This window comes from Canis lupus, chromosome 4 (assembly GCF_003254725.2).
Source record: "Canis lupus dingo isolate Sandy chromosome 4, ASM325472v2, whole genome shotgun sequence".
NCBI classification, from domain to species: domain Eukaryota; kingdom Metazoa; phylum Chordata; class Mammalia; order Carnivora; family Canidae; genus Canis; species Canis lupus.
This window is the reverse complement of record NC_064246.1, coordinates 4,723,758-4,745,310: the sequence shown is the minus strand read 5'-3', so window position 1 is coordinate 4,745,310 and position 21,553 is coordinate 4,723,758. Positions and strand designations below refer to the sequence as shown.

The window sequence follows — 21,553 nt, the reverse complement described above, 5'->3', positions numbered from 1 at the left end:
AACTTGAAGATGCTATCCCAACCAACTGAATCCTCTGAATATCAATTTTTTATAATCCTACTTTTTCTGCATTTTTAAAACCTTCCACATAGTTGCTATCTCTTTCATCCCTCCAATTGAACCTCTGCTATTACAGAGCACTTCAGACTTCTCAAAGTTAGAAACCAGGGTGTTATACAAAAGGGCATATATACATCAACTCAGATTTTTTTAAGAAAATCAGATATCGGGGATCCCTGGGTGGCTCAGTGGTTTAGCGCCTGTCTTCAGCCCAGGGCGTGATCGTGAAGTCCCTGGATCGAGTCCCATGTCGGGCTCCCTGCATGGAGCCTGCCTCTCCCTCTACCTGTATCTCTGCCTCTCTCTCTCTCTCTGTGTCTATCATGAATAAATAATTAAAATCTTAAAAAAAAAAGAAAATCAGATATCTAAATATAAACTAATGTTAATATTTAAGAGGAAATTTTTGACTTTTATTTTTGAAACATAATTTTGTTCAAATGGTGAACTAAAATGTGAAAGGGGGGGCAGCCCCGGTGGCGCAGCGGTTTAGCGCCGCCTGCAGCCTAGGGCATGATCCTGGAGACCCTGGATCGAGTCCTATGTCAGGCTCTCTGCATGGTGCCTGCTTCTCCCTCTGCCTTTGTCTCTGCCTCTCTCTCTCTCTCAATCTCTCTCTCTCTGAATAAATAAATTTTAAAAAATCTTTAAAAAATAAAAGGTGAAAGGGGGAAGCATATTAATCTATGTTGCATGACTTATTAGAATATATATAAATGTACTTGAGGTACATAGATCTATCTATCCAACAACAAAGAATATTGATATAGGTAAACAAAGTAAAGATCAATTCCCTCAGAAGACAGACAAAAACTATTAACTTTTATAGGGCATAAAATTTAATCTTTCAAAATTACTTTAAGTCAAGCATTTTAAAGGTATTTGGAGGGACGCCTAGGTGGCTCAGTTGTTTAAGCATCATTTGACTCCTGATTTCAGCCCAGGTCATGGTCTCAAGGTTGAGGGACTGAGTGCCATGTTGGGCTCTGCATTCTGCAGAGGGAGTCTGTTTGAGGATTCTTTCTGTCCCCCTCCCTCTGCTCCAATGCTCTCTGTCTCTCAAATACATAAATCTTTAAAAAACCAAAAACAAAACAAAAAAAAATTTGGAGGCAAAAGTTGGTCCAAATACAATTACAATAACATGCCAAACCAAATCTCTTTAGAAGTCATTTGTCATTAACTCCTAAGTATGCTTCCCAAGAACAAAAAATTTCAAAGTACTATATTTGGTAAGCAGAGAAAATAAATTAATCTGGATTCACTTTCTGCCAAGCTAACAGAAGATTAAATGCCCCACCTCACTCCCCTAAAATTAAGGTTGCTCTTTTGAAAGCAGACTTCTATTAAGGACTGTGATTTATATTTTAAGCATCTAGTAGTTACCAGTTACAAGAAAGAAAATATCCAGGATTTCTGATTTCTCTCACTATGTAATAAAGGGAACAGTAAAAAGCAGTATCTCTGTCCCTGGCCTCAAACCACATCCAGGAAAGTAGGAGTACCTTTATTTCAAATGAAAGAAAAGACTAAGGGAAGGGTAGAATGTGTCTTCTCTAAGCCTAAAGAGCAAAAAGCTGAGGCTCCCAGCTATACTGAAAGCTAAAAGAAAATCCCATAGGCTTAGGGGAAACATGCCTATGTCGCTGTTACCTAAATGTGCTGCAGGAAATAAGGCGCTGAGATTTTATCTAACCTTTCTTTAGAGTTTTCAACTGCATACAGTAAATGTACAACAAATACCAGCTGATGAAACTACTTCTGAATAATGTGCTCTGTAGAAATGCCTCAACAGAGAGGCAGCGGCAACACCCTCACTAAACGGGTAAGAGAGAACCAGTGATGTTAGTGCTGGAATTCAGACTGACGGAAGTGCTGCTGCAATCTCTTATCATGGAAATATTCAAATTTTTTAAGGTTTTACTTATTTATTCATGAGAGAAAGAGAGGCAGAGACACAGGCAGAGGGAGAAGCAGGCTCCATTCAGGGAGCCTGACGTGGGACTCGATCCTGGGTCTCCAGGATCAGGCCCTGGGCTGAAGGAGGCACTAAACCGCTGAGCCACCTGGGCTGCCTGGAAAACTTCAATTTAAGTCTTTTGGTTTGTAGCCTCTTAATGGAATTAATGACCCCAAACACTGCCAGTCTGATGTGGCTTTTTGCTGAAAGGCCAAACTTATCACTGATAATAACAATGCTTTGAGTAATCTTTCAACAAATTAAAAACATTTTCTGAAAATGTCAAAAATATCAAATAAAGGGAAGGAATACACAGATGGCAGATTAAATACATTCCTGGCCAATTATCACAGAATTCAGTACATTTATAATTGTAAAATACTTGACTGTTAGATTAATGCTCTTTCTCTTCCAACAGATGATAAGTTACTCAAAGATAAATTCCCTATTTGGCTTATCCAAGTAAGGTATCTCCAATACCTAACATAGCACCTGGCTTAAGAGAATGGGATAAGGAACAAATACACTAGTATTCCAAGTACCCTCTAGCAAAACATAAAGTCTAGCACATGTAGACACACACAGTAAAAGTGGTCCTCCTTGAAAGTGAGAAACACTGAGCTACCTGTTCAGATTACTTCAGTCTTTACACTACAACTGTCTTATGAGTTAATTCTCCTAACAAAAACAAATTATTTTAGATATTTCTCTGGAATAAATAAGTAAGGCACATGCCTTAACTAAGCAGATGAAAAATCAAGTCTTCAAGCCCCCATATTCACTCACTATATATATCTATACATATGTTCTAAGGGAAATGAAATTATTTCTAAGGATTATATAAACTTGGGGGGCACCTGGCTGGCTCATTTGGAAAAGTGTGCTCTCAGGGTTGCAAGTTTGAACCCCATACTGAATGTAGAGATGACTTAAATAAATAAAACGTTAAAAAAAGAAGAATTCATAAACTTATAAAGAATTGTTAACTTCATCAGTGCAAAAAGCCATATTCACTGCAAATTCTAAAGCTGTATGTACTTCCTATATTTAAACCTTTGCATTTTAACAAATATTTACTGAAGGCTTTTGTGTAGAAACAGCACTGGGAAAAGAAGAGCTTATCGAAATGACAAAAACATGGCTATTACCCCCAAAACAGCTTAAAATCTTACAGGGAAAACAAGAAAAGTAATAAAAAAAAAAAAACAACAACAAAAAAACACTATCAAATAAGAATAAAAGAAGTGCCAAAGGATCAAAGGACAAAGGGATCAAATTTGGTTAGAAAGCTCATGAAAGATATCATGGAGGAACATTAAGAGAAGCAGTGCTCAGCAGAAACCAAGAAAAGAATATGAACCATAATCTGAAAATACCAAGTAGTCTTATAAGACAGAAGTACAGGGAAATGGGGCACCTGGCTGGCTCAGTCAGAAGAGTATGTGACTCTTGATCTCGGGGTTGTGAATTCGAGCCCCACGTTGGGTACAAAATTTTTTTTAAAAAATGAAAAGAAAAAAGAAGTACAAGGAAATGGTACAATATAATACTGAAAAAATAGGCCAGACTGTAATACACAGAACCTATTCCAAAGTCTGAGTTGCAATAGGAACTCAATTAATTAAGGGAAATGAAAATATTTTCAAAACAAGAAAACATAAAATAAAGTCTAATAGTTTAATATTAAAATGTCCCCAAAGAAACACAGTTCTAAATAGTGATAAGAAAAAAAGAAATCATAGTTTGGCCACACTGTGCGTTAATTAACATTTATAGGCTGGACTAGAGATTGTAACACTTTAATAATGTGTCCATTTTAGAAATTCTGGATTGCAAGCTACTAATGTACAAAACTTTGTGAACCCTCCCTCCATTCTTAGTAACTTAACACCTTTCAGTTCTAGAGCATGGCTTTGGTTTTAGAAAACACTGGTTTGAGAACCAGCTCTGACCATCAGTTTCACCATCTGTAAATTGAAGATAATAATGCTATCTACTTCACAATGTTGTGAATGTGATGATGCAAGTAAAGCAGTGAGCAAAGTCCTGGCAAATATAAGCACTTCATTTATCCATCGAACTACCATGTATTCAGTTCCTACTCTATGCCAGGCACTGTTTTAGGAAATGGGGACAAGTGGTGAAGAAGACATAAAATCCCTGCCTTATGACACATTCTAGTGAGGAAGGCAGGCAATAAACAAATAACTAAGCACATATACATATCCTGAAGTCCGAGAATGATACAAGCTATGAAGAAAACTCAATCAATCTAAAAGGCAGGGACTAATTTAGAAAGGGCAGACAGGCAAGGCATCTTTGAGGAGGGGCTATAATGTCAGCCAGTAATGGTAGTAGTAGTAAGAGACTGCTTATAATATCTACAGATCATTTAATGATCAAAGGGTTCAAATGAATTATAAACCAAACATCTCTTTTCTATAATTATTTAAAATTAGAGTCTACATAAAAGTTGCCTAAAGATAATAGTTTAAACAAGCTCATTTCATTTTCACTGTGGACAAACAGTAAAGTATCACCTGGTGCTCAAACACAAGGCCTTAAACAAGATTTACAGACTACATGATAATGGTATTAATGAATTTTTCTGAATGACATGTAAGTTGCTTGAGTTGAGAAAGAAAATATGCTCCCCCCTAATACAAAATATTGAAACATGGTCATTCATTAAATGATTACTTACTTCACTTTCAGCAAAATGCCTCTCTCCCTTCAGGCACAGTGAAGATCGTCTCAGTGTCTTCTCATCTCCATCATCAAAAACTACGAGAGAAAGTAAAATGGAAACTATTGAAGGATTTTTCAAAAATTAAGAAGACAATATAAATTATCATTTAATTTTCTGAGTGCAAAGAGAACTATTATTTCAGAAGATAGCATTTGAAATTCAGTTCACATTTTTTTAACTGACAACTTCAAAACTTTTTTTTTTTTTTTTATGATAGTCACAGAGAGAGAGAGAGGCAGAGACATAGGCAGAAGGAGAAGCAGGCTCCACACACCGGGAGCCCGACGTGGGATTCGATCCTGGGTCTCCAGGATCGCGCCCTGGGCCAAAGGCAGGCGCCAAACCGCTGCGCCACCCAGGGATCCCATTAACTGACAACTTCAAATACAGTGTATGTTTTCCCATTTCTAATGATAAAGAAATAATATACCTAAAATGAAAATATCTTCCCTGACCAGAAAATATTAAACAAAAATAAGAAGTTAACATTTTAGGAAGAAACCATTAAAATGCTAATTAACCCTTTTCAACATGGTAAAGGAAAGTTTTCCAACTGGTGAATTCTGACAGATTTACCAAAAAACAGAGTACAAATTTATATATTCAGACAGATCCTAAAAAATTACTCTGCTTTTACTATTTAAAGCAGGTTCCTAAACCTGAGCACTGCTAACATTTTGGGGCAGCTAACTCTTTTTCATGAACCACTATAGGATGAACAGTATAGGATATTTAGCAGCTTCCCTGGCCTCCAGCCACTAGATGCCACTAGTGGCTCCCCACTTGTGACAACCAAAAATGTCTAAGGACATTGCCAAGTGTTCCCTGGGTGACAAATTTGCTCCCCATTGAAAAATATTTATTTAAAGAACTAAAATGGAAGGAAGGAAGGAAGGAAGGAAGGAAGGAAGGAAGGAAGGAAGGAAGAAGGAAGGAAGGAAGGAAGGAAAGAGAGAGAGAGAAAGAAAGGAAACTTACACCAAATTTACTGTAAGTTTATACATACACAGAACATATGCACATTTAGGTTATAATTTTTAGCATATACTTACATCCCTCACAAATCATGGGGAAAACATACCTCTGTTTTAAATAAAATTACGAGGCTTTGATTTTAGAAATAGCAGTTTTTACCTAAGTAACAAGATTAGTTTCTTTAAGTGAAACTTTATGTGAGACCAGATAAGTAACTTTTAGTTACTTATTTTTTAATGTTGTAACTAAATTCAAGGATAAAAATGCCACATTTAAGACTGACTATCGTACATAATTACCACCTAGACTTACTGCACAGAACATACTCAGTCTTGTTACCTACATGAAGCCAAACTTTCCTGTTTCAAATTAAAATTTCCCTTCTCTTCACCAAATTTTTTCTCATCCAACAAAAATATAAACAAAACTCATCTAAACTATTTCTAAGCTCCATCAAAATTTGACATCGAAGACATTTTAATTACTCTCATCTATGAGGTATTATAAGAGTAGGAATTATTCCCATTCAATTTTATTATTATATTATTATACCAGTATATCTACTATCGATTGGGGGGGAAATCTGACATTTTACAATGTTCAAAAAAAAAAAATGTAGGTGAAATAAACAGCTACTTGCAAAACAAAACTATAAATTGAAGAATATAAGGGAATATGAATTTGTAATACTGACAGAAAGAAGCCCTTTTAAAGATTCAAAACTAAAACTACAAAGGAAAAGGTGACCACAGGAAAAACTGACAATATGAAAACTGACAGCAGAGATAAAACTAAAGCAGCAACAGAAGAAAAACACTTGCAACTAAGGTATTCAGGGGTTAATATTCAGAATATGTAAAGATCTTGTGTCCTAAAAATAAGAAAATATAACCATCCCAACAGGACAAGGGAGAGACTGGGAAGATACTAGAAGATGGTAATTCAAAAGGAGTGTTTGGGTGGCTCAGTCATTTAAGCCTCCAACTCTTGGTTTTGGCTCAGGTCATTATCTCATGGACCATAAGATCAAGCCCCAAGTTGGGCTCTGCTCTCAGTGGGGAGTCTGCTTGAAGATTCTCTCTTCCTATCCCTCCCCCCAACTTGCACACACGTGCTTTCTCTAAAATCAATCAATCAATCAATCTTTAAGGAAAAAAGATGGCAAGTCAAATGAGTGAAAATGCAAATAAAATGATATTCCCTTCAATAAACATGAAAAAATATATCACTAGTAATCACAGGAGGAGAGTATTAAAACAAAACTGAGATACTACTCTCTATCCAGATGGGCAAATATTTTCAAGATTACTAACATCAACTTTTGCCTGGGCTGGGAATATGGCTGCACTCATACACTGTCCACAGAAGTATAAATGAATACCGTCTTCTAGGAAGGCAGTTTTGACTCCCTACTTAAGTTTTAAAGTATATTTCACTTCACTATGCCTCATCCTTACATACACATTACATCAGAGACATACAAGAATAATATGCATGTACAAGACACCCAACCCAGCATTTATTGTAATAGCAAGAAAACTGGCAACATCATCAGTAAAAGAAAATAAAGTATAGTATATCAAATGTTATGAAACCTACTACAATTAGTAGAAATTTCTTTTCACAACATCATGAACATACTAAAATGTACATTTTAAAATGGTTAGTAAGATAGAAAAAAATTTCTCTAAGATACACTTTGAAGTGAAAAAGCTACAAATTCAACTGTATAATATATATACTAATTTCAAATTATACTTTATACACACACTTATGAAATAAAAATTCTAAAGACATGGAAAGATTAAAAAAAAAAACATTAACAGCAAAAACAAAAACAACAACAAAAAAAAAACAAAAAAATCCATCTAGAAAACATTAACAGTAAGAATATCTATGGCATTAGGAGAAGAACTATATCAAGGAAATTTTTATTTGTATTATCTTTGAAAATAATTTTTAAAAGCTTTATCCCCTTACCTACAGTGTACCAACTTGCATCTGTTAATTTATTGATAACAGCTTCCTGATATGCACCATCAAGATTCTTCACTTCCACAATAGCTCCAACCTAGAATATTTTTTAAAAAGTTAGAAAAACTTTTAGAAGACAAATGAACAAACAAAAACCTGGCTTCTATTTTTTTTTTTAACCGAGTCCATGGTGGTGAAGAATAAAAAAACTACTGATGTGATTTGTCTTAAGGTAACAGCAGCACTGTTTTTATATCATTACTAAAAAGGTCAACATAGTAAAAAAAAAAAGGTAAATAATATCTAAATATTTTATGAAATCAGGTTTTGCTCTTACAACCTCCCTGAAAAGTTCTGGGAGTCTTCAGAGGTCCCCCAGACCACACTTTGAGAACCACGATCTATGAAAAGTGACTAGTCTTACCACATACTACCACTCCTCCTTCGAAGAGGCTGGGGATCAGTATAAACAGTTAAGAAAGAGCTTTGATATCTCCTTAAGAGTTATAATGTACCACTAATAACAAGCATTTGAAATATTTTCAAAATGCCAATAATTACATTTATATGGTCTTTGTGTAACTACATCAAACTAAGAAGCTTTTGCACAGTGAAGGATATTATCAACAAAATGAAAAGGGAACCTAGTGAATGGGAGAAAATATTTGCAAATCATATATCTGATAAGAGGTTAATTATCCAATATATATATAGAGAGAGAACTCCTATAACTCAACAGCAAAAAAACAAACAATCCAATTAGAAAATGAGCAGAGGATCTGAACATTTTTCCAAAGACACACACATGGCCAACAGGTACATATAAAGATGCTCAACATCACTAATCATCAGGGAAATGAAATCAAAATCACAATGAAATACCACCTCACACCTGTTAGAAGGCTATTACCAAAAAGACAACAAAAAGCAAGTGTTAGCAAGGATATGGAAAAAAGGGAACCCTTGTGCACTGTTGATGGGAATATAAAGTAAATTGGTACAGCCACTATAGTAAATAATATAGAGGCTTTTAAATTAAAGATAAAACTATGACCCAGCAATTCCACTACTGGGCATCTATCCAAAGAAAATGAAAGCATTGGGGTGCTTTGGTGGCTCAGTCAGTTAGGCATCTGCCTTCCACTCGGGTCGTGATCTCAGGGTCCTGGGATTGAGCCCCACATTGGACTCCCTGCTATGCTTCTCCCTCTGTCCCTACTCCTGATTGTGCACTTTCTCTCTCTCAAATAAATAAATAAAACCTTTAAAAAAAAAAAAAGAGGAAGAAAATGAAAACACTAATCCAAAAAGATATCAGCACCCTTATGTTCACTGCAGCATTATTGACAATAGCCAAGATATGGAAGCAACCTAAGTACTCACTAGTGGATGCATGGATACAGAGAGGGGGGAAAAAAAGAAAGGGGTGTGTGTGTGTGTGTGTGTGTGCCATAAAAAGGAAGGAAATCTGGCAGCCCCGGTGGCTTAGCGGTTTAGTGCCGCCTTCAGCCCAGGGCATGATCCTGGAGACCCAGGATCAAGTCCCACATCAGGCTCCCTGCATGGAGCCTGTTTCTCCCTCTGCCTCTGTCTCTGCCTCTTTCTCTCTCTCTTTGTAATAAATAAATAAAATCTTTTAAAAAAAGAAAAAAAAGGAAGGAAATCTTGCCATTCTGGGACAACATGGATAGGCTATGAGGACATTATGGTAAGAGAAATAAGTTAGAGAAAGACAAGTGTCATATGCTCACTTATATGTGGAATCTAAAAACAAACAAAGAGAAGCTCATAGACACAGAGAATGGACTGGTCATTGCCAGAAGGTGGGGAGGGAGTGGGGAGTGGGCAAAATAGGTAAAAGTGGTGTAAACATACAAAATATCATAAAATAAGTCCTAGGGATGTAATGTACAGACAGCATGGTTACCACAGTCAATAATACTGTATTGCATATCTGAAAGTTACTAAGAGAGTAAATCTTAAGAGTCTCTATCACAAGCAAAAAAAAAAAAAAAAAAAAGAAAGAAATTTCAACTATGTATGATGATGGATGTAACGAGGCTTACTGTATTGATCAAACATCGAATCATTATGTTGTACACCTGGAACTAATATAATGGTATACGTCAATCATACCCCCAATAAAAATAAAATACAAGTATATGGTCTTTATGGTGATAACAAAAAATAAACTTGTTCAGAGAAAGACTGTTAGCCCCACACAATGCCCAAAATGGGGAAGGAGATGCTGGGGAATTTTAACAGAGCCTTTATTAAATGACTATAGTCAAATACATGGTACCATTTTTTTGTTTAATAAGTAGTCTAGGTATTATATTTCATGTGAACTCATTAGAAAATATATTGAGATCAAATGACCATCACTTTTGGTAGGTTTATTTCCTCGAAGAGAAACATCCAAATGCTGACACTTTTTAAAGCTATGGAAGTACACAGGGAACAATTCAAAATCTATACACATACCAAAAAAAAAAAAAAAGAAAGAAAAGAACAAAACACTTCAACAATCTTGGGATCAAAATTTAATATACCTGCCTATGTCAAAATCAAGATGGTCCTAAGCCCTAACCATAGACAAAAAACAATTTAATAAAGTAAGAAAAACCAAACAAGTAAAATAAACCAACTGTGCCATAAAGAAGCAGGAGCAGAAGGAGAAAAAAAGGGCTTGAGGATACAAAGTGGTTGCCTTTTCTATCTCTTCACAACACTAGGCATATTTTGTAGCTGGTCAGAACTGGCCCCAGCCACATGAACAGGGAGGGCAGCTGGAGCTATGCTGGTGTGCTGGTGCTTCCAAGGCAAAAATGCAAATATTGTACAGAAGTGTTTGGGTTCTGAACATTCAGAAGGTACATGCTTCATATACAGGGGGGTAAGCCTATCAGAATTTTGATTCTGCCATTACTGGCTGGCATGGCCAGATTACCGCCTTTAGTGTCCTCTTCTCTAAAGAGCTGTTAGGATTATATAAGATTATATGAGCAAAAGACCTAGCACAGCATTAGCACATACTAAGTGCTATTTAAATTAATGGTGGCAAAAATAAATAAATAAATAAAATACATCAATGGTGGCACGCATCACATTTTAAGTATACATGTTTTGTCTTTTGTCCCTGCAAATGATGAACATGTGCACGTAACATTAAAGATGGCACCTACAAAACAGAAATGGTGGAAAACAATTTTTATAAGGCAAGATTTTTTTAAATTACAAGTGTTATTAGCTCTCTTTAGTACCCACTAAAGCTCTGGGGATTCAATTAAAGTCTTTAAATCAACCATAAACAAACAACTGGCAGATACACATATGTAATTCCTCCAAAAGTATAGCTGCAGTAAAGGATTCTTTTTGCATCTATAGATGTTTCTTCAGTTCTGTTAGCATTTCTTAAAACTCACCCAGGCAGGCCACTGTCCAATTTTTAAACATTAGAAAGGGCCAAAGAGCACACAGTGGCTACCCATACATTCCCTTTAGCTTGTTCACTAGTAGAAAATAGAACAGTACCTATTTCACCCGCCAGTGAGAAGAAAATAATGCAAATAAATAAATCTATATGTAACATGCTTATCACTTTAATAATCACCTGACAACCCTTACAAAATTCCATTTGCCTATAATTGCTTCAAAGAATTAGCACTAGCTCTGAGGTTAACATGTTGGGTTTTTGTCCTCACTATTCACATCATCACAGAACCTCCATCACTTAATCTGTAATTCATCACCTATTAATTCTGGAAGTGCAACATGGTGAAATGCAAACAGATGAGTAAATAAAAAGCATTCAATGTTTCTTCTATGTTCACTTCATTTCTGAACACAGATTTTCCTATCGCAAAAAAGTTTCACTGAACATTCTATTGTTTTCTACTGGTCTATTTAGAGAGAATCATGTTTATCAACTCATAACAGCAAATGAATTAAAAAGAAATAACCATGTATAATTATTAATGTTTCCCATTGAAGTATTAGAATTAATAATGAATAAATAAATGAGTTACCTTCAGTGGGCCCTTTATGTGGTCATCCTGAACTTCCACTGTTGAAGAATCATGTCTAAATGTTACCTAAAGATCACAAATTTAATTAGCAACAAACCCACACAAAAAAATCAGGTGATGCAAACTCATCAACATATGAATGCATTTTCACTACAAATAATCCATCACAGCTATCTAGTGTATATAAAATCTCAATCCCTAAGTAGATTAACTGAAAATTTTATTGAACAATTTCCCAGACTAAATCAGTTGGTGTTTCACGTATTAGACTTTTTCAATACCATTAGCTATAATTTTAGTAGTATCATTTCTCTTCCTAAAACAATGAGGGGGAAAAAACAGGTGGAGACCTTAGGCTATTAGGTCCTTTATCATTCTGTGAAGGCCTAGTTTAATAATAAGTAGTAGAAACAAACATTTACTGAGAGTTAAGCATCAGGATCAAGCATCAAACATCTAATCTTTACAACAACCTTACTAGGTAGGTATGACTGTTCCCACTTTGTTGATAATAAAACTGAGAAGACTAAGTAACCAGTCCAAAATCACAGAACTGGTACATCTTACAGCTGAGATTCAAACTCAGGCAAACTCCAGAATTTTACTGTACTCTCTATCAGTACAGAAATCAGAGAATGGGAAATCAGATGTGAGGAGATTAAGTTAAAATAGGGGCTCAAGTTTAAATACTTCACTAGTTAGTGAAGAATAAGATAGCTTCCAGGATTCAATGTAGAAAAAGTTGTTTTCCCTATACAAAGCAAGAGTTCTTACAGGGACTGAACCATCAACATGGTCTTATCAGATGTCTTTGGTAATTGATCTATGTAATATACTCACAAACCAGTTATTGAAGAGATGTCACAGCATCCTAGGCATTTTTGTCTCACACAAAAGCGTTACCAGGCTTTATTCAAATTATATGTTTAGGTATCTCTGTCACTCACTTAGACTGTAAGCCATTTTACAATTGAGATCAGATTTTTTAACACTAGAGTTTCAATACCTAATATAGTGCTTAGCATATAGTAAATGTTTAATAAATGAAAACTGATTAAGGAATAAAAGTACATCAACAAATTGTTGAAATGTATTAACTCTGAATCATAAACCAGAAGAGAAGTATACAACTATCTGTTGAGAAAATAATTTGAATTATAAACAGATTTTTAGAGTAGCCAAAAAAATTAGCAAGTTTTAGATGTTCATTATTTACAAGGCACAAGGTACTGGTACTCTGTGCTATCAACAGAGGCAGTAGAGACCAACAGTTCTCTCTCTTCCTTTTATTAATAGGAAGAAATGGCAGGAGTGAGACATGCCATTTAGCTGGTTCATTCATATACTGCAACATCCAGCTAAGACTGCAAGTCAGGGCTAAAATCCAGCCTGTGCTCTGCAAACCAAAGCATGGGTCCTGGAATAAAACTGCTCCTGTCCAAAAGGAACACCTTTTTCTAACACGGAAGTCTTACCTGCATGACAAGCTCTGCTAAAGAGGCTATCTACCAGGAAGGAGGGCTTTTGTCTAATTCACAGTAAGGTGTTGCAATGTGCTCACAGGAGTTCTGTTTGGAAGAGTGAGGAAACTGATAAAAAAAAAAACTTTCTCTTCATTTCTGAGATAGTAGTGGTAAAAAAAGAATGCTCAGGGAATACCAGTGTGTGAAATCAGAACAGGGAATGCCACTATGAGAACACTGTAAGAGTACCCAGAAAAATCAAATCACTAAAGAGCTCACAGTCACCACACATGTGAAAACTAAAGGCATGGTGTGGCCAAGACTAGACTCCTACAGGTTTGCCATTAATTTAAAGGTCTTATCACAATGGATCTTAAGTAGGAGTATAAATCAGAACTACCCAGGAAGCTTTTTTCAATACATTCATGCAGAAGGAAAGAGCCTACGATACATGGAAAAAGCTCCAGAAGAAAATGTGAAACACTCCAATGGACATACAACAGGCTCTGTGGCCTGTTTAACTTGGTGGTATTCAAACCAATGTTTTACAGGGTATCTGGTAAACTGGACTATAATTCCCTTGAGGACAAAGATCAGGTCATCTTCATATCCCCCATCCTCCTTCCCACCAAATAGGCCTGCCTAACCTGCACAGTTTACCACTCAGTAAATAACTGACAAATGAATAAATATCTACTTTCAAATATTTCACTTGTCCTATATTTTTCAACACTGATAATTTACTAAAATATAAACAATTACATTTCTTCTTCTGCATTACCTGAGACAAAACGTAAGTATTTAAGAAAGGTCTTTTAAAGAAACGTAGAGAATAAGGAAATAACAACTAGATCTATCGTATTTTATTGTTATCTAAAATACCATCAATTATAAATCACATCTCAATCTGATGGTTAAAATGGTGAGAGGGGGGTCTAAAGTTAAGAATTAAACTACATGACTTCTAAGATCCTTTCCAGCTCTAAAAGGTTAACAACACAAACAGTACCAAGTCTATACTGAAATGGCACTCAAAATACCAATTTGTAATAAGCTAACTTCATTCTAATTAGAATACTTTAAAACCCCAAATAATGTGTTGTTTTCAGGTATTTGACAACCCTTATATGAAAACTAAACTCTTCTTGCAGGAAAAAAAGTCTTAAATACACCTCCCCAACAAATATAAATTTAAATATCAAATACTGAACATATAATTTATAAGATCTACATATACTGCACCTTGACTTTGACAAGTCGTTTTGCTGTCTTGATCTTAGCTTCACAAAAGGCTCCTCTGTATTTAGCACTCACATCAGTGCCCACTGTCAAATAGGGAGGCTCATCAAGGGCCTAAAAATGCAAATAAATATAATTAGATTTAAAGTCTCTAATTTTTTAGCACAATTAGACTTCAGTCTGGCATATCTAATCCCATTATGGCTATAAAAGTTGTCATAATTGAATGTATTTGTTAACAAGAACCATCCATAAAATACTCAAACTTAAAGACAAGTAAAATCTAAGTGTCCAAAAAAACCTATTTAAATGTACATCATATAAAATAAAAATGTGTCTTTTTTCTTTATACAAAATACATATAGTCTATGATATGAATCAGCTTAAGTTTATCATTCTATCCACCATCCCATCTACCCATTCATTTAAATCTTTATTTACTATATGGCCACCTAAAGAGAAGGCAGATTCTTAAAAGTCTCAAAGTCTGAGAAAATTTCTTTTAATATTTAGATTACATCTTAGCCACCACCCAAATTCAGAACACCTTTGTCATATTCCTATCTAGACAATTCTAAGGAAGAATTGTAACATACAAGGGGTGGGAGGAATTACATGTATTCAAATATCTGGAAAAAACTGTAAGAAATCCAATCTGGGAAGTCTTAAATGCTCTGGCATGGATTCACTGTTTATTTACCCTTATATGTTAAATATTTTAAGTTTCCACACTTGTGATATAGTTTCATTTTGTGTGTATGATTTAGTTTTTAATAGTCTTAATCTAGCTGCTCTCTTTACAATCAGGTACGTTTCTTACTAAGATTTTATTTATTTATCTGAGAGAGCATGAGTTGGGGGGATGGGGCAGAGGAAAAGGGAGAGCAGATTCACTTGCCACTGAGCAGGGAGCCCCTTGGACCCTGTGATCACGACTTAAGAAGTACTAATAAGAAGTACTAATATCCTGAGATGCCCCACACCAAAAAGGAGGGGAGAGTTTGGGAAAATCCGTTTAATGAACGAACAAACTCCTACTCTGCCTCACCATTTCCTAATCTATTTGTCCAAAAAAATGTTTTTTTTCTATTAACATCTTGCAGAAGTTCTATAGAACACAAAGTGGAAAAATGCTGTTAATATAGCAGTGAATGATGAAAATACAAATTTCATCTGGATCTTAAAATAAATTCAACCCAAACAGTTGTGGATAATACACATTAGGAGTGATCAAAAAAAAAATATATGTCCTAATACTATACCAAAAGTATATAATCAAATAATCGTAGTAACCTTTTTTATAGGTGGGAGATGGCACAATAAACCAAAACAAAGATGCTACACCTAAAAATAGGAGGGTAGCCTCCTTAGTAGCCATTTGTTTCACATCCTATTTATTTCAAGAAAAGCATTTTAAAAAGAATATATTATTCTTTTATATATTAATATATAAATTAATATTAATTAATATATTAAAATATATTAAATATATGGTTTTTAAAATCTACATAGGGGAGTGGTGCCTGGCTGGCTCAGTCAGTAGCGCAGGCAACTCTTGATCTTGGGGCTGTGAGTTCAAGCCCCACATTGAACTGTAGAATTACTTAAAAAAAAAAAGTTTAATTAAAAAAAGAATATAGATATGAATATATGAATATTATATATATCTAATTAGGAAAATGCCCATATTTCAATAGTTACGCCATTACAGAAGTATACCATCATAGCAAGACAGTAATTTCTGAATTACTACTACTTAAATTTATTGATATCACTGACTACAACTTGGTAACTTTTTATTGCTCTTGCATGTAAACTTAATAGATTCATTTTTCTACTTTACCTATTTGCCTTAACCCTGTTAAAATACCATTTTCCTTGGTCAAAATCTTGTTTAAATTCCAGACAAGCTAGTAGCTTGATTATAGCAAGAACATGAAACAGACACACAGCACTTTACCCACAAATTTTAAGAAAATTTCATCAATTCACTTTGTGGTCCAATTGGTATTATGTGTTACTGTTACAAAAGCAAATGGTGGGGTTGTCTTCACGACCACAGACATTACTTTCCACAACTTGCAAACCTCTCCCATTAACACATCTTGCCTTTTAGCCAGTAAATTTTATTTTTATAGACAAATAGTTAAATAAATACAGATGAGGAACATGAAATTGTGAAATGTAGAAAAACAAGAAAACAAAAATTGCACATTTGTGCCTACTCAGAAACAAATATTTAAGAAGTGATATGCTTTTTAGATATTTTTATTAGAGAATTATGAAAAAAAAGGAACAGAATAGTAATATATTTACACTTCTAGTATACAGAAACCCATTTGCATATTATTTTCATTAATATTCATACCAAACCCTGGCAATATTCCAATGATAGCAAGCTAGAAGTACATTTATTGAGCAGATTTATTCAACTTAAATTTGAAAGAGGAGCTTTTTTCCCCAAACCAAGCCCATCTCACATCCTTATCAACATAAAAATCCAGGCTAACAGAAAAGAGAAATAATTACTTCAAATATTGTAGAGGTAAATTATTATTTGGAACGGTAATATTTCCCTTCCTTCAAGCTAAAATACATGAAAAGGAAGTAGCAAAATCCTTAAAGAAAAATATCTATTAGAAAAATACTTGAGAAGGGAAATCAAAGTCTAATAAACACCTGCCTGCTAAACTGAAATAAATTGTTAGAACAGTGTTAATCTGTTAAAGGCAACATATGAAAAGCAAAGATCTATGATGTGATCTTACTTCTGCCTCTATTATTTTGTTTTGCATCATCTTACATAAGTTAACTTTTCCGTTCCTAAATTTTAATCGTTAAACGAACCTAAGTATTTGAATTCTGTATAGCTCTGTTGAGTGTTTCTCAAAGCAGGGGGGTTATAGAGATGGTCAAAATGAGACACTTTAAGAAACATAATCATCTAGAAGTGAAACTATGCTAACCAAAATACGAACGGGGATTTCTACCGGAAAACAAATGAAATCCATAACCTACCTACACGGTCAGGTTTGTGTATATAATTTTAGCAGAGCATAAATTACCACTCTATCATTAGTGTAACATAAGGTAATAAAGCAGAGTAATAGCATAGGCAGAAAGACAGGGTCCTAACCACAGCTCTATTTCTTATACTAACTAGCTCTATTTCTTACACTAACTAGGTGAGTTTTTGTAGGCTACTAATCCTCTCTAAGCTTCAGTGTCCACAACAGGAAAACATGGTCAATATTAAAAAGCACTCAATTATGATACCCCAAGTATTTAGCTATTAACAATTATTATTACTATTATGAAACAGTCAATGTGGGCAAACAAGTCATTAAACGAATGTAAATTCTAATTTGGCATCCTCCTCTCTCTCTCTCTCTCTTTAAAGATTTTACTTGAGAGAGAGAGAGAGAGAGAGAGAGAGAGAGAGAGAGAGAGACAGGCATGCACATGAGGAAATGGGCGGAGGGAGAGAGAGTATCTCAAGGAGACTCCAAGCTGAGAGTGGAGCCCAACCTGGGGCTCGATCCCAAGACTATGATTATGACATGAGCTAAAATCAAAAGTCTAACACTTAACTGAGTCACCCAGGTGCCCCAATGAGCAATCATTTAAAATGAGGTTTTGCCTCTAGCATTTTAAAAAGAAAAAACGGGGGATGCCTGGGTAGCCCAGCGGTTAAGTGTCTGCTTTCAGCCCAGGGCATGATCCTGGAGTCCAGGGATCAGGTCCCACATCGGGCTCCCTGCATGGAGCCTGCTTCTCTCTTTCTCTCTCATGAATAAATAAAATCTAAAAAAAAAAAAAAAAAAAAAAGGAAAAGAAAAAAACGGGGGGGGGGGGTGAGTCAAATGGTTAAGCTTTCTCTATTTCTAGAAAAGCAAAATTTTAAAAAAAGAAAAAAAAGAAAAATTAATCAAATATATTTATATCACACATATATAAAAACATAAAAAAAGATAGGAATAACTGCTAAAAAGGGATTAACCTTTTTGAAAGGGAATGGAATACAGGGGTATATGTATGAAAATATTTCAAAATAAGTCTTCCTGTTCTTTATTTTTTGAGAGACAGCAAACTTGCCCACACACGGGGGAATGGGGGAAGCAGGAGAGGGAGAATCTTTTTTTTTTTTCTTTAAAGATTTTATTTATTTATTCATAAGAGACAGAGAGGAGAGAGGAGGAGACACAGGCAGAGGGAGAAGCAGGCTCCAGGCAGGGAGCCTGAAGCGGGACTTGATCCCCGGTCTTCAGGATCACGCCGTGGGCCACAGGCAGGCGCCAAACCGCTGAGCCACCCAGGGATCCCAGAGAGGGAAAATCTTAAGCAGGCTCCATGCTTAGTGCAGTCTGATGTGGGGCTCAATCTCACCACCCCGAGATTATAACCTGAGCCAAAATAAGAAGGTGGACAAAAACTGAGCTAACCCAGGCACCCAAGCCTTCCTGTTCTTTAAAAAATAAATAAAAATAAAGTTTCTTTTTTGTTTGTTAAAATTGGCATGTATTCTTTGCTTTTTAAAATATATACTGGGGGCGGGGGGGCATCTGGGTGGTTCAGTCAACTGAGTCTCTAACTCTTGATTTCAGGTGAAGTCATGATCTCAGAGTCGTGATATCTAGCCTCACCACAGCTCCATGCTGGGAGCAGAGCCTCCTTAAGATTCTCTCTTTCCCTCTCCCCTGCTCCCTGTCCCTCAGGCGCACCTGCTCCTTCTAAGAAAATAAAAATAAAACATATACTAAAGAACATTTCAAACATACACAAAAGAAGATGGAACTATATAATAAATCCCCCATATACTCATAGTCTGGCTCCCACAATCATCAACACAATTTTTTTTTTTAAATTTATTTATGATAGTCACACAGAGAGAGAGAGAGAGAGAGAGAGAGAGAGAGAGAGGCAGAGACACAGGCAGAGGGAGAAGCAGGCTCCATGCACCGGGAGCCTGATGTGGGATTCGATCCCGGGTCTCCGGGATCGCGCCCTGGGCCAAAGGCAGGCGCCAAACCACTGCGCCACCCAGGGATCCCCATCAACACAATTTTGTCTGATCTATACTCGTACCCATTCCTCCTAAACAATGATTATTTTGAAAGAAACCCAGATATTACAAGACTTCATGAGAACAGTAAAAAGTATTATAATCTTAGGGGAAAAAAAGTAGGTACACTTGGGTGGCTCAGCAGTTGAGCGTCTGTCTGCCTTCCACTCAGGGCGTGACCCTGGGGTCCTAGGATGGAGTCCCACATCAGGCTCCCTGCAGGGAGCCTGCTTCTCCCTCTGCCTGTGTCTGCCCCTCTCTGTGTGTCTCATGAATAAATAAATAAAATCTTTTTTAAAAAAGTATTCTAATCTGTAGTGATTAGAATTATGGGTTATTTTTATTTTTCTTATTAACACTCTTTTGTACTTTCTAATGTATTTAGAATGACTATATTAATAAGAGTCAGTACAATATAGTAAATTCAGAGCACAGGCTCTTGAATTACATGCTTAGGTTCAAATCTACCACTTGGTAGCTGGGTGACTTTAGGCTAGTCTGTACCTCATGATATAGAGTGACTATCTCACAGGGATGAGAACTGAAATGCTACAGTAAAGTGCTTGGAACATGGCTCAGAAAACAGTGCCAAATAAAGACTGTTACTATTACTTAATAATTTGGAGAAAAACTGTGAGGTAAAAAAAAAAAAATTTCAGGTCCTATACAAAAGAGATACCACACAAATAGAACAAATGCTAGCATAAAATTGTGTGTATATATGGTGGAGGTAGGGGAGGAGGTGTTTAAATATCATCCCCTCATTCAATTCAGAAATAAAGTAATCCTGTTGATATTAGTAGCAACAGGTTAAAATGTTTGTGTGGATGCTCTATTATGAAGTATATATCACAACCCTTTAGTACAGTAGAAAGATAACCAAGACAATATACCTATTCTAGGACTCCCAGATTTTGGTTCAACAGAGTTATACAAAGAATTATTCAGCAGGTTAACTAAGATTACTTGGACCAACACTGACCCTGTTAGATATACATGCCTTTAAACCAGAAAAAAACTCTTCTTACCTTCTCTTTTTGCTCTGCTTCTCTGATTTTTGTCAATAATATGGACAATCTCAGAGGCTAAAATAAAATGTTATTATGCAGCACCTCCATACCAAAAAGGAAATTAAACTACTAAATTACCATACCTTTGTTTAGCAAACAGAACAGTTTTCTAGTTGTCAAGGCAACGGCTACCTCATAGTTATCCAGCATTGCTTAAACAATTATTTTTCTAGTCAATCTACCAAATGCCCTAACTGGCACCTAAAAACCATTGAATTCCATGGGAACACTAAAAAGCATACGCAATTTTTAAATTAGCTATTGGTGGATAATTAATCCTTTAAGAAGCCAAAATGCCAGTGAAACATACAAGTGCCCAAAGGAACCAACAGTAATTTCTAATGTGCCTTGGGCTGCAGTATACCAAATATTTGAAGTAAGCTTCAGAGAGACAATAGTTGAATCAATTCTCCAAATGGCTGACTACTGTTGACACTGCCCAGGAAATATTCAGTTATTCAAGATCTTTTTTTTAAAAAAAAAAAAAGCAAAACATGCCTGATGGCATTTGACTGATGTAGTCTCTTCAGAAGGGTAAGCATTCAAACTGGTTTTGGCAGTGCCAATGCAGTCAGGAGAAACAGAGAACAAGAGTATTAAATCTGATGCTAAAACCCCAAGTAAATAAATATATTTAAACACACAAGTGTAACAATAAATCTAGGAAAATGACCTTTTGCACATGACAATCTGAAAGAGGCATTAAAACAATAGCAGAGAAAATTCCAACAGAGGAATGAAAAATACACTTATATGCCAAAGGGTATGTCATTTAAAAAGTAAAATGCACAATTTTTTAGAACATGAAAAAAATACCCCTAAGTACATTGAAGAAATAAAGAAAACTGTGTAATCTAACTTTAAAATCTTCTCTGGGACCATTTCCTCTCTTCCTTTTCATGTGGTACTAAGGACATGGAATAGTGAGGGGTAAGGGCTGGGGAGGCATAGAGGGATGGGACAGATGCTGAGT

The 21,553-nt window shown here is 35.6% G+C and overlaps 1 protein-coding gene across 6 annotated transcripts in view; it reads right to left on the bottom strand.

The window, feature by feature from the left end:
* The window catches only part of ARID4B (AT-rich interaction domain 4B), a 149,708-nt gene that overhangs the window by 74,135 nt on the left and 54,020 nt on the right, over positions 1-21,553 (bottom strand). For all 6 annotated transcript variants that reach the window (XR_003137294.3, XM_025448626.3, XM_025448629.3 and 3 more), the window contains exons 3-6: positions 14,452-14,562; positions 11,747-11,812; positions 7,725-7,815; positions 4,725-4,804 (exon numbers count right to left, since the gene is read on the bottom strand). Coding sequence is in view for 5 of the 6 variants with exons in the window: in XM_025448626.3 (XP_025304411.3) it covers positions 4,725-4,804; positions 7,725-7,815; positions 11,747-11,812; positions 14,452-14,562 (348 nt within the window). In the remaining variant the exon portion in view is untranslated. The remainder of the gene's footprint in view (positions 1-4,724; positions 4,805-7,724; positions 7,816-11,746; positions 11,813-14,451; positions 14,563-21,553) is intronic.